The sequence below is a fragment of the Eumetopias jubatus genome, unplaced genomic scaffold (assembly GCF_037043125.1).
Source record: "Eumetopias jubatus isolate StellerSeaLion01/CBP00866 unplaced genomic scaffold, mEumJub1_p1.0 scaffold_5, whole genome shotgun sequence".
NCBI lineage: Eukaryota > Metazoa > Chordata > Mammalia > Carnivora > Otariidae > Eumetopias > Eumetopias jubatus.
This window is the reverse complement of record NW_028274811.1, coordinates 7,606,862-7,624,350: the sequence shown is the minus strand read 5'-3', so window position 1 is coordinate 7,624,350 and position 17,489 is coordinate 7,606,862. Positions and strand designations below refer to the sequence as shown.

At 52.7% G+C, this 17,489-nt stretch overlaps 2 protein-coding genes across 2 annotated transcripts; both read right to left on the bottom strand.

Annotated features, from left to right (window-relative positions):
- Nucleotides 1-852: 852 nt before the first annotated feature.
- Nucleotides 853-1,845, bottom strand: LOC148164259 (melanoma-associated antigen 8-like). Its single transcript, XM_088023587.1, has one exon. The coding sequence runs from the start codon at nucleotides 1,843-1,845 to the stop codon at nucleotides 853-855; it is 993 nt and encodes a 330-aa protein (XP_087879713.1).
- A 5,769-nt stretch (nucleotides 1,846-7,614) lies between these two features.
- LOC148164258 (melanoma-associated antigen 8-like) lies at nucleotides 7,615-8,619 on the bottom strand. Its single transcript, XM_088023565.1, has one exon. It carries the CDS (start codon nucleotides 8,617-8,619, stop codon nucleotides 7,615-7,617), a length of 1,005 nt encoding a protein of 334 aa, XP_087879691.1.
- Between the last annotated feature and the right edge of the window lie 8,870 nt (nucleotides 8,620-17,489).

Below are 17,489 nucleotides of genomic sequence, written 5' to 3'. Positions count from 1 at the left end.
CGGGAGCTGCACTCCCTCACCCTTCTTCCACTTCTTCTGCAGGTCTCAGGGCACCTCTCCCCACTTTCCTGCCACAAGTGCAGCTGCTAGACAGTCCCCTAAGGGTGGGACGTGTCCTGCTTCTCCTAATGTCCTCACTGTTCACACACAGGGCCTTCCAGAGAGCAGAGCTCAGCCCATGTCTGGGAATCAAGAAGCCAATGAGCCAATGAGCAGGGCTCCCTCTGTGGGGAGATGTCATTTCTCCTCCTTTCTTGAAGAACTAAGTGAATGAAGGCGCACACATCTATGTTACTTTTGCAGAATGACAGACAAGAAAGAGTAAGAAGCAAAAATGAATCATCTTTTATTTCCCTATTTCCTGACCCCGTCACTTGACTGCTCCATTCTTCCACCTTTCCAACAAATTCCTATGCCAATGCCCTGTGATTTCATTCCAGAACCCAAACAAGGAGGGAAGATCTCCCACCTTATTTCCAGAACATGACAAAACTCTTAAAACTCTTGAACTGGGTAAGTACAAATGCTGTGGGATGGAGTCACGCACACATGTACCCGCCAAAGCTGGTTAAAACTTCTACTCCAAGGAACAACATTTGAGAGCTTCCTCAAGAAAACCAAGCTCTGGATGTCAGAGTCACCGCAGAGAACAGGCCCCCAGAGAGGCTGGCTCTTCATCCTGCTTTCTTCCCTCAATCCTCCCTGGCCCGGCCCTACTTAGAGCTCCCGGGGCTCTCTCTTCACACACACACAGGGAACAACCAAAATGTGGCCTCACTTCATGCCCAGCACCCCGCAGGAGAAGCTGCTGACCCCACCAAAGCCTGGAAAGGGCCTGGCCACCACTGGGACTCAGGCCCCCTCTTTCTCATCGCTCACAGCCCCTTCAGACAGGGCCAGGGAGGAAGCCAGCTGCCCGCGTCTGACCCGGAGCAAATACTCCAGCACTTGAAACTTGCTGGTTTCGGCGTGGGCCCTGGGACCCCACAGGAACTCGTAGCGGGCAGGGTCGCTGCCAGGCACCTGCCGGTACTCCAGGTACCCTTCCTGCACCCAGATTTTGGTGAGGAGCTCCCTGGGCTCCCCATAGATGATGTGCTCTTTGCCAGCATACACCCCCATGACCCCCAGCACTTCCCACACCTCCCCCTCAGGGGCACAGTCATCCTCCACGAGGATCACCCCCAGTAGCAGCCCCAGGAGGCTGGTCTTGGGCATGCCATGCTTACCACTCAGCATCCCATCACAGGTGAGACCCAGGACGTTGACCAGGACGTAGGAGTGGTCGCTGGGGTCCACTTCCTTTATGTCCATGCCAAAGACCAGCCGCATGTACTCAGAGGCTTGGCCCAAGATCACCGGGAAGTCGTCCTGGTAATCTTTGCTGACGATCTCCAGCATCTCTGCCTGGCGGGTTGGCTGCTTGTTGCGGTATTTGAGGAACAGGAACCCCACCAGGGCAGCCACTTTCACGTGGAGTTTGTCCTGGAGAGAGGGTTGGGTGACTTCGGGCTCCTCCCAGGTGCTCGACCCCTCCTCATCTAGGCTGCTGGAGCCCTGGTCAGGCTGGCTCCAGGCCCTGGCTGCCTGGGCAGTGGGGGAGGGGCAGGCACTCTGAGGGCTCTGGGGAGGACTCAGGGACCCAGTAGCAGACCCCTCCCCCAGGGGAATCAGGAACAGGACAGAGCAGGAGGAGGAAGGGGAGGAGGAGGAGGAGGAAGAGGAGGAGGGGGCCTGTGGGGCCCCCTCCTCCCCAGCCCCGGACAGGTGTGCCTCCACCAGGCCCTGGGCCGGGCCTGGGTCTTCCTCCAGCTTCCAGAGCTCACTCCTATGACCCAGGGGCATGGCGTTTGTGTCGGGCTGAACCTGCAGAAAGATGTGGGACGGGTCCTCAGGGTGCAGGCCAGGCAGCAGAGGCCTGAAGTCCCGCAGCTGACAGTGCGCTGCATCGGACTTGGGTGCTGAGGGGTCCCCTCTGGGTTGGGATGGGCGAGCCCCTGGCTCCATGCTCAGAGCATGTACCTCACCTTGAACACTGGCACTCACCTGCACCTCCCCTGGTCTCTGACCTTAGAGACTCCTGCCTCAGACAGAGGCCTGGACTCTGAGTTCTTGGAGCCCCTGGAGGAGGGAAGGAGGGGGCACCTCAGGGTGCAAACAGAGCATGGCCGCAGAAGCCTAGTGCACACAGGAGGGCTGGGTCGGACTCTGTGAGGTCGCCATCAATCCAAGCTGGGCGGTCCCCTCCTTGGCCTCTCAGGGGACTGCTATTTCCCCTGGCAGGGCCTGGGCCCCACCCCCGCAGCCTGAGGCCACAGGGTCACAGCAAGACCACGAAGCCCTGAGACTCCACAGAAGGTAAGCGAGGGGGCCCACCTCTGCCCACGCCTGCCAAAGGTCTAAGGGCTCGTCACGGAATCCCAGGGATGGCCAAGCTCGGGTTCCGTCTGTGCTGGGATGGCGCACCTCTCCGTCTATACCTTGACCCCACGGAAGGCCTGGGAAAACTCCCTGTGTTGACCTGAGGCTACGCTCCTAGTGCCAAGTCCTCATCTCTGGGAGACACCAGAAGGAATAGTCTGGAGAAATCAGTCGGCCCACCGATCCCCCATCTCCCCACGGCTGACAGAAGTGGAAGAGTAGGCCTGGGCCCTAAGGAACCTGCTGTGGGAGGCATCCCCTCATTTCTCACCTTCCCCCCTGCCAGGGCCAGAGCCAGAGCCAGAGCTAAGGCACCTGCCTCCACAGCTGACCTAAGTCCAGACCCTCAGGCCCAGACCCTCCCTTCCCTGAGACCAGGGATCTGGGAAGGAGGAGGGCTCAGCCTGACAGGCCCTGCCCAGCGTTCCCAGGGCTGCCTGGTAGGGGCTGGCCAGATTTCTGGGCCATCCCTTCCTTGACCTGAGGGGTGGGTTGGGAGCCACTCACTCCTCCCTCGGGGGTCCCCACATTGACTCTCGGCAGGAGCAGGGACTCCTGTGTGTCTCCCAGGTGGGCTTCCTCAGATGACCTGACCCCAACCTCTCCCAGCATGGTCCTCACCTCCCTGAGAGCTCCGAGAGGAGAGTGAGGAGGCAGCAATCCAAACCCTCCCCCTGCATCCCACCTAATTCACAATTACTCTCTCTCTCACAAGAGTGAGATCGGGGTTGGCCCCTCTGTCCTGGGGCGGGAGTCTACTCTTTGTTCTCAAGGTGCTCATGTTTACTTTTGGCAGGACCTGGAACTATCCCTTCTGCTAACCACAGGATGCATCCTGCAGGCCAAGGCCACCATCCCACTGAGACCCAGAGGAGAAAGTGGGACATTTACTTTTCTTGACACCTGGCCTGGCCTCGCAGGACTTCATTTGGGACCCCTATGTCTGGGTGGGTGTCTGCTCAGTCCTCTCTCAGGGTCTTGGGACTCCACCCTCTGCTGACCTGAGGCCACACTCCTCAGACCAAGGCTCACCTCCCTCAGACCCTGGGTACAGAAGTCAGGAAACACTTCAGCTGCTTCCCCCACCTTGGGGGACTTCAAAGAAGGAGCCCAAGGGCAACAAAATCATTGTCTGTTTCAGGCTCTAAGGTCCTCAACTCTCAGCCTGCATCCCTCCTGGATCCATCAAGACCTGGGCTCCTGCCCTCTGCTGTCCCGAGTCCTTTCCCCTCTGACCGCCCCGCACATCCCAGAGATCCAAGACCAAATTCGGGGGTGCGACTCAGGCGGACAGCTGCTCAAGAGCCTCCCATCTATGACTCTGTCCTGGGGCCCGGGGTCCCCTCAGTTCTGAGTGTTCTCACCTGGATTCCAGCAGGAACTGAGTCCTCCCTGCTGCTGACCTGAGGATTTGCCTCTTACCCCAGCCCCCAGCCTCTCTGAGACCTGGATGTGGAAGTCTGGACACGCCACTCGTTCTCCTCCCGCTCAGGGGCCTCCCAGGACCGACTCTGTTCTGGGGTCCAGGGTCACTCATGCCCTCCCGCCGGGTCCTCACATCCAGTCCCATTAGCTCCTGACCCCAGTTTTTTTTTTTTTTTTGATGCAGTGTTCCATGATTCATTGTTTGTGCATAACACCCAGTGCTCCATGCAGAACGTGCCCTCTTTAATACCCATCACCAGGCTAACCCATCCCCCAACCCCCTCCCCTCTAGAACCCTCAGTTTGTTTTTCAGAGTCCATCGTCTCTCATGGTTCGTCTCCCCCTCCGATTTCCCCCCCTTCATTCTTCCCCTCCTGCTATCTTCTTCATTTTTTTTCTTAACATATCTTGCATTATTTCTTTCAGAGGTACAGATCTGTGATTCCACAGTCTTGCACAATTCACAGCTCTCACCATAGCACATAGCCTCCCCAATGTCTATCACCCAGCCACCCCATCCCTCCCACTCCAGCAACCCTCCGTTTGTTTCCTGAGATTAAGAATTCCTCATATCAGTGATGACCCCCCGTTTTTCAAACCAGGCCCCCAGGCTCTGTCAGACCTGGATGTGGACGTCCTGGCACACCGCCTGTGCACTTGGCACAAACAGGCCTCCCAGGGCGGCCAGCAGGGGCAGGCTTCAGTGCGTTGTCCCTGTTCTGCAGTCCAGGTCCCTCCCTGAGCCCTCCCTCAGGGAGCCCAGCATGCGCCGCAGCACCGCTGGTGACCCTGTCTCTGCTGTCTCCGGGCCCCTTCCCTCCGACCAAAGCCCTCACTGCCCTGAGAGCCACGGGCAAGGACTGTGGGACGTCGCGTCAGGCTACAAAGTCCAGGGCTTCCCCGAGATGGGTCCTTCGGGTCCCTTAGCCCTATCTCTGCTCCCCATCTGGACTCCCTGGATGGCCGGTGCCCTCATCCCTGCTCCTGAGGGCCACTCCTCACAACAAGCGCTCAGTGTCTCTGGGACCCAGAGCAGAAGTCAGGACACGCCTCAGGTCACCGTTGTCTCCCCCAGAGGCCTCCCAGGACTGATTCCCTACTGGGTCCAAGGTTCCTCTTCTTCCCTCTGGTTCTCACCTTGACTCCTGACAGAACCTGGGCCCTCCTGCCCCCGCCCGCCGCCTGCCAACTAGAGGCCCTGCTCCTTACACCAGACCTCCTGACTCAGAGACCCAGAACCTGAAGTCGGACCCGCGACGCATCCCCATACCCCAGAGATCTTCCTAGACAGACGCTATGGCCCAACCTCTGGGAGACCTCCTCTGTCCTTCCTCAGAGTTCCTACCTTGACTCCGGTTACTGCTGGGCCCTCTCCTCCGCCCAGCTGAGGGAGGCCCTGCTCCTTCTGCCAATGCCCCCAGCGTCTCTGAGACCCGGATGCGGAAGCACGGATTCACCACCTGCTCCCATCCTCCCTCACACCTTCTGTGACTGACTCTGGGCTGGGGTGCGGGGTCCCTCAGTCCTCCCTCTGCATCCTCAGCGTGAAGCCCAGCAGGACCGGAGCGCGCCCCTCTGCCCACCCGAGGGAGACCCTGCCCCTTCTGCCAAGGCCCCTGGTCTCTCGGGAGACCCGGATGCACCGGTCCGGCGGCGCTGGCCGCCTGGCCCCATCCCGCCCAGCGGCCTTTCCGGACTCACCCTGGGGCCCGACCTCAGTGAGGTCCCCTCTGTCCTGGGCTCCTGACTCCCTCGGTCCTGCCCCCGATCGATCCCCACCCCATCCCCACCCGGACTCCCTGGGGCTGCCTGTGCCCCTGCCGCTTCCCGACCTGGCATCCTTCCCCTCCGACCAAGGTCCTAAGCTCCCTCAGACCTCCGAGGCGCATTTCACCGGACGACGCCACCGGTGGCCACCCTCCCCCGGGGGGCCCTCAGGGCCGGGCCGCGGCAGGGTCCGAGCGCTGGACCTGAGCGGGGAAGAGTGGCCCCCACAGTCCTCGCTCTGCCCCGGAACCCGCCCCAGGGAGGGCCCGGCCCGTCCATCTGGGGACCCGTGTCCAGTGCCCCGGGCCCCGGCGGGAGGGGCTCAGCGGGACGACGATATCACTTGCCGGGGTCTCTCGGGGCTGCCGGCATGGGCGACCTGGCTCCTGGGAGTCCCCCCCACTCTGTGCTCCCTCACGGGTGGGTCTACCTGCACGCCTGGCCTCTCCCGACCGAGATCCGTGCTCCCACTCACGGAGGTCCTGTCGTCTCTCAGGCCTCCGAGGCGGAAGTCGGCCCTCGTCACATCCGGACCCCATAGGAAGGGTCCCCTAGGGCTGACAGCACGTCGGGCGGAGATGGGTTCCGGGGTGGGCTAAGTGGGGGCAGGAGAGGGGACCGGGCAGGCCGGGGGTCCCTCGGTCCTCCCCGGGCTCCTCACATGGACCCCGCCCCGGAGGGTAGGGGGGCCCCACCCCCGGCACCCTGTTGAGCCCGAGCCTGTGCACCCCACACATAGGCTCGCACCCTGTCCCCCGCCTTCCCTGACACGGAGGCAGACACTGGAGTCCGGCAGTGTCGCCACCCAGCTTGCCGGTGACCAGTTGCACAGAAGCAATCACGGAGACCCTTTGGTCACCTCACACACCCCCCTCCATGGGCTGGGCCGGGGGCTAATCCACCGCAGTGCTCGCCCCGGGAGCCACACCCCCTCACCCTGGCTCCACTTCTTCTGTAGGTCTCAGGGCACCACTCCCCACCTTCCTGCCAGGAGTGCGGCTGTTAGACTCAGTCCCCTATGGCTGGGACGTGTCCTGCTTCTCCAAGTGTCCTCACTGCTCATGCACAGGGCCTTCCAGAGAGCAGAGCTCAGCCCATGACAGGGACTCAAGGAGCCAGTGAGCAGGGCTCCCTCTCTGCTGGGAGGTGGTTTCCCCTCCATTCTGGAAGAACCAGACCAATGCAGGAGCAGTTGTGTGCACGTGCTTGCCTTTGGCATTTGCACAATGATGGTCGGGAAGGCATCAGATGCAAGAACCAACAAACTTCTATCTCTCCAGCTTCTGAACCCCGTCCCTTGCTTCTTCTGTTCTTATGCCTTTCCAAACCATCCCTAGACCAATGCCCTGTGATTTCGGTCCAGAGCCCAAACAAGTAGGCAAGGTGTCCAGGCTGGTGTCCAGGGCATGAAAAAAAAACTTTTTCTTAAAGGTATTTATTTATTTATTTGAGAAAGAGAAAGCACACACGGGGAGAGAGAGAAGCAGAGTCTCCACTGAGCAGGGAGCCCAACGTGGAGTTCGATCCCAGGATCCTGAGCTCATGACCTGAGCCGATGGCAGATGTTTAACCAACAGAGGACGCAGGCGCCCCCAGAACATGATAAAACTCTTAACTCTTGAACTGGGTAAGAACAAATGCTGCGGGGTGGATGTCACTCACACAATCAGCCGCCGAAGCGGATGAAACTTATGGCAAGGAACCCCACAGGAGAGCTTCCTCAAAGACACCAAGCTCTGGATGTGGAAGTCATCCCAGGGAACAACCCCCCCACCCCAGGAGGCTCCTTGCCCTGCTTTCTTCTCCCAACCATCCATGGCCCTGCACTCCTTCAAACGCCCAGGACTCTGTCTTCATGCACGCTTGTGCACACACACACACACACACACACACACACACGCAGGGAAGAACCAGCAAGCGGCCTCACTTCATGCCCAGCACCCCGCAGGAGAAGCTGCCGAACCCAGCAAAGCCTGGAAAGGGCCTGGCGGACCCCGGGGCTCAGGGCCCCTCTTCCTCGTCTCTCACAGCCCCTTCAGACAGGGCCAGGGAGGAAGCCGACTGCCCGAGATTGACCCGGAGCAAATACTCTAGCATTTGCAACTTGCCGGTTTCGGCGTGGGCCCTGGGACCCCACAGGAACTCGTAGCGGGCAGGGTCACTGCCGGGCACCTGCCGGTACTCCACGTACCCTTCCTGCACCCAGACATTGGTGAGGAGATCCCTGCGCTCCCCATAGATGTCATGCTCCTGGCCAGCATACACCCCCATGACCCCCAGCGTTTCCCACACCTCCTCCTCGGGGGCACGGTCGCCATGCTGGAGGATCACCCCTAGGACCAAAACCAGGAGGCCGGTCTTGGGCACTCCCTGCTCACCGCTCAGCATCCCATCATAGGTGAGGCCCAGGACGGGGACCAGGATGTAGGAGTGGTCGTTGGGGTCCACTTCCTTCACATCCATGCCAAAAACCAGCCGCATGCACTTGGAGGCCTGGCCCAAGATCACAGGGAAGGCATCCTGGTCATCTTTGCCGACGATCTCCAGCATCTCTGCCTGGCTGGTCGGCTCCTTGGTGTGATACTTGAGGAGCAGGAACTCCACCAGGTCGGCCAGCTTCCCCTGGATTATGTTTTGGAGCCCTGGCTGGGGTTCTTTGGGCTCCTCGCAGGTGCTCGACCCCTCCTCATCGGAGCTGCTAGAGCCCTGGTCAGGCTGGTTCCAGGCACTGGCTGCCGGGGCAGTGGGGGAGAGGCAGGCACTCAGAGAGCTTTGGGGGGGACTCTGGAACCCAGCAGCAGACCCCTCCTCTGAGGGGACCAGAAACAGGGCAGAGCAGGAGACAGATGGGGCGGTGGACTGGGAGGAGGCTGAGGTGGAGGAGGAGGCGGGGGCGCGGGGGGCCTCTTCCTCCCCAACCCCCGACACCTGTGCCTCCACCAGGCCCTGGGCCGGGCCTGGGTCTTCCTCCAGCTTCCAGAGCGCATTCCTCTGACCCAGGGGCATGGCGTTTGTGTCCCGCTGAACCTGAAGAAAGAGGTGCGATGAATCCTCAGGTTCCAGCCCAGGCAGCAGAGGCCTGAAGTCCCGGAGCTGAGAGTGCACTGCATCGGACTTGGGTGCTGAGTGGTCCCCTCTGGGTGGGATGGGCGAGCCCCTGGCTCCATGCTCAGAGCAAGTACCTCACCTTGACCACTCGCACTCACCTGCACCTCCCCTGCTCTGGGAACTTAGAGGCTCCTGCCTCAGAGCTAGGCCTCAACTCTGAGTTCTTGAAGCTGCTGGAGGAGCAAAGGAGGAGTCACTTCGGGGTGCAGACACAGCACGGCCCCCGGCCCTCAGTGGGGAAGGAGGGCTGGGGCGGACTCTGTGAGGTCGCCATCAGTCCAAGCTGGGCGGTCCCCTCCTTGGCCTCTTAGGGGACTGCTATTTCCCCTTGCAGGGCCTGGGCCCCACCCCTGCAGCCTGAGGCCACAGGGCCACAGCAAGACCACGAAGCCCTGAGACTCCACAGAAGGTAAGCGAGGGGGCCCACCTCTGCCCACGCCTGCCAAAGGTCTAACGGCTCGTCACGGAATCCCAGGGATGGCCAAGCTCGGGTTCCGTCTGTGCTGGGATGGCGCACCTCTCCGTCTATACCTTGACCCCACGGAAGGCCTGGGAAAACTCCCTGTGTTGACCTGAGGCCACCCTCCTGGTGCCGAGGCCTCATCTCTGGGAGACATCAGAAGGAAAAGTCAGGAGCAGTAACTTGGCCCACCGATCGCCCGTCTCCCCAGGGCTGGCAGAAGTGGCAGGGTAGGCCTGGGCCCTAGGGATCCTGCTGTGGGAGGCATCCCCTCATTTCTCATCTCCCCCCCACCATCAGGGCCAGACCCAGAGGCAGGGCACCTGCCTCCTCTGCTACCTGAGTCCAGACCCTCAGGCTCGGGCCCTCCCCATCCTGAGAGGAAGGATCTGGAGAGGAGGAGGGACTCAGCCTGACAGGCCGCACCCAGGGTTCCCAGGGCAGCCAGGTAAGGGCTGCACAGATTTCTGGGCCATCCCTTCCTTGTCCTGAGGGGTGGGTGGGGAGTCACTCACTCCTCCCTCGGGTGTCCCCACATTGACTCTCGGCAGGAGCAGGGACTCCTGTGTGTCTCCCAGATGGGCTCCCCCAGTTGACCTGACCCCGACCTCTCCCAGCATGGTCCTCACCTCCCTGAGAGCTCCGAGAGGAGGGTGAGGAGCCAGCACGTCCTCGTCCACGGCCACGTCTCCATCCCCCACCCTCAGCCCCCCGGCAAGATCCCAAAGGGCCGGTAAGAGGGACCGGCCCCTCTGTCCTGGGGTGGGGATGCCCTCAGGCCCCCAGGACGCTAATCTTCTTTCTTCCTGGAGGGCCTGCCCTTCTTCCAGGTCCCCAACGTGAGACAGAAGCCATGTGCCCCTGAGACCAAGACCTTGCTCCCCGAGGACTCCCGCCTTCTGGCCCATGAGACAAGTGAGCATGGGTGCCAGGTTGGGCCCCCGCTGACCGATCCTCCCTGAATCGGGCCCGGCCAGACTCCGGTGCACTTTGCTTCTTTGCTGAGATGGTGTGGAGGGGGTACGGCCAGTCCTCCCCCAGGGTCCTCACCCTGACTCCCAACCGGACCTGTGCCCCGCTCCCCCCGACCCCGCCCTCCACCCTCACACACACACAGGCCCGCTACACCCCAGGCCCGCTCCTTCTCACCACAGGCCCTCAGTCTCTAGCAGCCACATGTGGGCCTCCAGATAGGAGGCATGGGCTCCTTCTCCACAAGGGTCCTCCTCCCTGGCCTGAGTGTATTGCGGCCCAGTCTGTCCTCCCTCTGGTCCTCCCCTTCCATCCTGGCAGGACCGGGGTAGGCCTGGGCAGCCCTGAAGCCTGCTCCTTCCACCCAGACCCCAGGCTCTAGGAGACGTGGCTGGGAAGTCAGGGCACGCCCTAGGTGACCATCTGGCCCTGGGGCCTCCCGGGACCGAATCTGTTCGCTGTCCCCATTCCCGCAGTCCTCCTTCTGGTCCTCGCCTTTCCACCCAGCAACACATGGGCCATTGCCCCCCACCCCATACTTGAGGCAGTGCTCCATCCAAACACCATGGGGTCTCGGAGGCCCTGAGGCCAAAGTGGCCATGCACTGTGTGGGCTCATGCATCCCAGGAGCCTGAGGGTTGCTGGAGTGGTGGGGGGTGGGAGGGAGGGGGTGGCTGGGTGATAGACATTGGGGAGGGTATGTGTTATGGTGAGCGCTGTGAATTGTATAAGACTGATGAATCACAGAACTGTACCTCTGAAACAAATAATACATCATATGTTAAGAAAAAAAAAAAAAAAGAAGATAGCAGGAGGGGAAGAATGAAGGGGGGGAAATCGGAGGGGGAGAGGAACCATGAGAGATGATGGACTCTGAGAAACAAACTGAGGGTTCTAGAGGGGAGGGCCGTGGGGGATGGGTTAGCCTGGTGATGGGTATTAAAGAGGGCACGTTCTGCGTGGAGCACTGTGTATTATGCCCAAACAGTGAATCATGGAACACTGCATTAGAAACTAATGATGTAATGTATGGTGATTAACATAACAATAAAAATTTTTAAAAAAACAAACCAAACAAACAAAAACAGCTCCCAAAAACAGACCATTAATTTGGTCTTCTTGGATTTTGTTTCTTTTTAGTTTAAATTTCATTTGTTTTTGAGTAATCTTTATTTTTTTCTTTCTACTGGCTTGGTTTTCATTTTTGTTTTCCTGGTTCCTTTAAGTGTAATGTTATGTTTTTTATTTGATATTTGTCTTGCTCTGTGATGTATTCCTGTATAGTTATAATGTCTCCTCTTAGAATAGTTTTGCTGCATTCCAAAGATTTTGGATCATTGTAGTTTATTTTCATTTTTCTCCATATATTTTTTGATTTCCTTTTTTATTTCTTGTTTCATCTATTCAATATTTGGTAGAATGTTATTTAGCCTCCATGTATTTGCGCTCTTTCCATCTTTTTTTCTTGCAATTACTTCCTAGTTTCATACTATTGTGGTGAGGAAAATGCATGATACAATTTCAATCGTTTTGAATTTGAGACTTTTTTGTGGCCTAACATAGGATCCATTTTGGAGAATGCTTCATGTACTGGAAAAGACTGTGTATTCCAATATTTTTTAAATGAAATGTTCTGAATATATCCAGTAGGTCCATCTGGTATATCGTGTTATTCAAAGTCATTGTTTCCTTGTTGATTTTCTGGCTAGATAATCTATCCATTGATGTGAATGAGGTCTTGGAAGTCCTCTATTGTATTACTGTGATTACCTTCCTTTATGACTCTTAAGAGTTGCTTTATGTATTTCAGTGCTCCTATATTGTGTGCATAAATATATTTTTTTAAGTTTTCTTGTTTCTTTCAGCACTTTTAATGTAACATGCCACACCTCTCTGGCCTGCAAAGTTTCTAAGAAATTTACTGATAGTTTTATGTCATTTCCCTTATATGTAACTTTTCTTTTCTAGTGCTTTTTTAAATAATTCTCTCTTTATCACTACTTTTTGCCATGAGGTGTCTTTGTTTGCACTTCCTTGAGTTGATTTTTTGGGGGAAGGGTTTCTTTGTGCCTCCTGGAGCTGGATACCTCTTTCCTTCCCCAAATTAATGAAATTTTCAGCTATTATTTCTTCAAATAAATTTTCTGCCCCTCTTTCTCTCTCTCCTTCAGGATTCTTTATAAAGTGAATGTTATTAATCTTGATGATATGCTGAGTTCCCTTCACCTTGTCACATACTTTATTATTCTTATTTTCTTTCTTTTCTGCTGTTCATCTTTGTTGTTTTCCATTAATCCTTCTTTAGCTCCCTGATCCATTCCTCTGCCTCATCGTATATGCTATTGCTTCCCTCTACTGTATTTTTTTCAAAATGTTTTATTTTTTTTAATGTTTTATTTATTTATTCATGAGAGTCAGAGAGAGAGAGAGAGAGAGAGGCAGAGGGAGAAGCAGGCTCCCCACTGAGCAGGGAGCCTGATGTGGGACTCGATCCCAGGACCCTGGGATCATGACCTGAGCCAAAGGCAGACGCTCAACCATCTGAGCCACCCAGGCGCCCTACTGTATTTTATTTCAGTTACTGAGTTCTTTATCTAAGACTGGGTCTCTTTTCAATATGTTCTGTCTTTGTCTCACTGAGAGCCTATAGTCTTTTCTCAAATCCTATGAGTATCTTATAGCCATTACTTTGATCTTATAACAGTCATATTGATTATTTCTGTTCATTTAGCAATTTGATGCAGTTTTGTCCTTGTTCTTTTGGGACATATTCCTCCACCTCATTATTATGTGTAACCCTCTGTGCTTGTTTCCTATGTATTTGGAAAATAAGCTACATTTCTTGACCTTAACAGTCATGGCTTTTTGAAGAAGAGGTCCTGTGGTGTCCAGCAGCACAATGCCCCTGTTCACCAGAACCAGGTACTCTAAGGAGGTCTCTATGTGGATTGTGTGCACTTTACTATCATGACTGACTATAGTTTCCTTCAGTCCGTTTGGCTGCATTTGACCACTGTGCTTGTTACACCAAGAAGGTTTTTGACCCTGTGCTGTGAAGGGACCAGCCTGCTCCACCATGTGCTAGAAGTTGGAAGGTGTCAGCAGTCAGCAAAATGCCTGCCCTAAGCTCATGTGCAGGGGCTACTTGAAGGATGATATCCTCGCCGTGTGCCTTGAGGCTCCCAAAGTGGGCAGTAATAGCAGTCATACCTGCTAGGGCTGCCCTTGCACCGATTGGCAGTCCACATTTTCTGTGCTACTAGACAATATTTGCCTGCTGGGACTGTGGACACACCTGTGTGCATGTGTATCTGTCCCTCTCCCCAGGGCAAGAGTCAGTTTGGAGTGTCGCATCTCACTGTTGGGGCTGTTTGCAGCATGTTTTGTGGTAGGAGATGCTTTGGATGGACACCTGTGTAATGGGAGGGATTGGGTAGTGTGGATCTGCAGGAGAATGTGGGAGTGGAGTTCATGGTGCTACCTAGATAGATGAAGAGTGTTTACACTTGTTCCTGCACATGTGCTGCTATCTTGGCTTGGGGTCTGGGAGGAAATGGCACTGGTCAGCTCTTTTGTTCTTGGAGAAGTCTGCTATAGATCCACCCACACACATACACACACATACACCCAAGCGTGTTCTGGAAGTGGTAAATAAATCTCCTTTACTATGTCCCAGGTGCTGCTCAAAATGCTGTTCATATGCTCTTATGCTAGCACTTTAGGGACAGGGACTCAGTTTCTTCTTGCCCTCATGATCTTTCAGAGTTAAGCCTGCTAACTTTTAAAATACCAAGTGATTCCCAGCTGATTGTAAAAATTCAGAAAGTTAAGCCCCACTGTTTTTCAAAGCCATATATTACAGGGACCCATGATCCTGATGTGGGTGACCCATCCTTGAGGCGCTTGCCGAGGGTTCTGATTCTCTCTTCTCCGTGATTGTAGTGTACCTCCTGCTTGTGGTTAGTCTCATGAAGAGTTTGGTTTCCAACTGCATCTCCGTTTCTCCTGACATTTTTTATGTGGCCTCCTCTCTATGAGTAACTAGAGAGTTTGTTCTGACAATCTTTGGGTTGTTTTCAGAGGTAGTTGCATGGATGTGTTTGTTATCTTGTGTGTCTCTGGGACTAAGTGAGTTCAGGATCCTCCCACTCTGCCATCTCCATAGAGCCTTAAGTTGGCAGTCTTTTTAAAAGTGAGCTTTTACAACTCTAAATTCCCTCTTAACATTGTTTTTCCTATATCTAATAAATTTTGGTACATTGTGTTATTTTCATTTTTGTCAGGATAATTTATAATTTCCCTTGTGTTTAATTCTTTGACCAGTTTGTTGTTTATGAGTATGTAATTAAATTTTCACGTATATTCTCGATTTCCCAGATTTGCTTCAGCAATCTTAAATTTGCTTCAGCAAAATTAAATTTTTAATTTTATCTCATTATGATAAGAAAAGCTAGTTTGTATGACTCTATCCTTCTTAAAATGTTAATAAATGTTTATTGGTCTTATATAAGCTCTATCTTGGAAAATGTTCCATGTTCCCTTAGAAATTATGGCAAAATTTCTATATATATTTAATATCTCTGGGTTTTGGTATACATATATTTATAATTGTGAAGTGTCATTATTATTGTTATGTGTCCTTTTCCTTTCTTACAGTTTTATTTTTGTGTGAAATTAGTATAAATATAAATTAGTATAAATCAATCGGTTACTACTTCAGCACAGTCTTTTTTTTTTTTCGTTTCATTAACAATCTATCAATCTCTGTCCTTAGAACTAAGGAGAGTATCCTGTAGGCAGCATAGTTATTTTCTCTTTTTAAATCCATTCCATTCTGTCAATCTTTATCTTTTGAATGGGACATTTAATATGATTACTGGTAGGAAAATAACTCAATGCCTTTTTGTTAAGTGTTTTCTTGTTATAGCTATTGCTGTCCCTCGTTACCTTTTTTAATGCCTTCATTTTCATTTTATTGATTTTTTAATAGTGGGATGCTTTTATTTACCTTCTATTTCCTTTTGTCTGTAGTTTATTGATACTTTATTTGTCGTTACCATAGTGTATTTGTTTGCTGGGGCTGCCATATCAAAGTATCACAACCTGGGTTGTAATTAATAATAGTTAATTTTCTCACTTTTCTGGAGGCTACAAGATGGATGTCAAGGGGTTGGCAGAGTTGAATTTTGTTGGGAACCCTTTCCTTGGCTTGTAGACATCCATCTTCTCTGTCTGTCTTTACATGGCTGTAACTCTAAAAGTGTCTGTATCTTAAACTCCACTTATATGAAATCACATATATTGGATGAAGGTGACCCATATGATCCATGTTGACTTAATTGCCTATTGGAAGTACTATTTCCAAATACAGACACTATAAAATAATGGAGGTTAGGATTTCAACATATGAATTAAGAGGGGACCCAATTTAGTCCACAACACATGTGGATTACAAAAAAACGATTTCTACAACACATTACGTTACTGATATCCTAGATGAGATTTTTGTATGTGTGGGCCCATTAATGTGTATTTATAATAATTTTCAGGTTTGGTCTTTCAAATCTTATAAAAGAAGTAAAGGTGGACTTCTGTGTGTTTGGTCAAGTTCCCCACATACAAGGCACTTTTAAATTTCCTTAGAGTCTCATCCTTGCATTTTTTTTAGAAGCCTTGGATTTGTATTAAATGTCTCTTTGTTAATGTCTTGCTTCCCCCACAAATTGTAGCTCACTGTTGCTTTAATGATCCACTGCAACTGTCCCTGCCATCAGAGGCCTCCCAACTATGCCACTTTCCCCATCACTGTTCTGAGCCAGGGAGAGACAGAAATCATATGGAAAGCCCTCCACAAGTCAGTACGTTATAAGCAAGTACGTTCTTCTTTTGTCTAAACGATGGAACTGAGAATTAAGAAGTGTCCTCCTGACTAAACCACATGGCTCCAGCTGGGGGTATGGCAAGGGGAGGCACAATTCCACAAAATTTCCCAACATTTTGAATAAGGGCTTTTTCTTGGTTAAGGATTCACTTGGCTTTTGCACTTTTTAGCTGGTTTCTGGAGTTCTGACAAAACTATGTTTGTCCATATGTTGTTCTTTATGGAGTGTCTGTGGGAAATGAGGGCTGGCACATTCTAGCCCACCGTCTTGATGTTTTGTCCAAGATTCAAGGGACAGATGTGTCAGCAAGGTGTTAGTATGCCTGAAAGAATGTCATCAGATATACTGATTTATCAAATCTGTTCTCCTCATGACACATCTGCTCTTATTCCCTTCCTAGGACTTGATCAAAGGAAACCAGATACTGTTCCATGTCTATATTGTTATTATTTGTGTGAATTTAAAGGGCTATCTGTATCTAAAGTGATCTCCTGACTTTCTCTTGGTACAGTTTTTGGGTTCAGACACCCAAATGTGTGGATTCAAACTGTGTCTCATGTGGTAGAAAAACAGGCATTTGTTAAGTAAGGTTGGGAGTCTACCCTCCAGCTGGGAGGAAGTCAGCCATGAACAGTGATGTGATTGCATTGGGCTGGATATGTAGTTGGAAAAATTTGCTGTATATAGTAGGAAATATCTTCTTTAGTTTCAGAGACATGTCTTGGTGGAGGGAGAGAATCTTCACAGTAACAATCACTCAGCTATCAGATAGGTGTTTAATCTGCTGAGTCCTCTGAGGTAAGTTAAAAGAAATTTGCAAATGACACTATAGATAAAGGGCTGGTATCCAAGATCTATAAAGAACTTCTCAAACTCAACACCCAAAAAAATAATCAAGTCAAAAAGTGGGCAGAAGATAAGAACAGACACTTCTCCAAAGAAGACATACAAATGGCTAACAGACACATGAAAAAATGTTCATCGTCATTAGCCATCAGGGAAATTCAAATCAAAGCCACATTGAGATACCACCTTACACCAGTGAGAATGGCAAAAATGGACAGGGAAAGAAACAACAAATGTTGGAGAGGTTGTGGAGAAAGGGGATCCCTCTTACACTGTTGGTGGGAATGCAAGTTGGTACAGCCACTTTGGAAAACAGTGTGGAGGTTCTCAAAAAATTAAAAAATAGAGCTACCCTATGACCCAGCAATTGCACTCCTGGGTATTTACCCCAAAGACACAGATGTAGTGAAAAGAAGGGCCATATGCACCCCAATGTTCATAGCAGCAATGTCCTCAATAGCCAACCTGTGGAAGGAGTCAAGATGTCCTTCAACAGATGAATGGATAAGGAAGATATGGTCCATTTATACAGTAGAATTTTACTCAGCCATCAGAAAGGTTGAATACCCAACTTTCACATCAACATGGATGGGACTGGAGGAGATTAC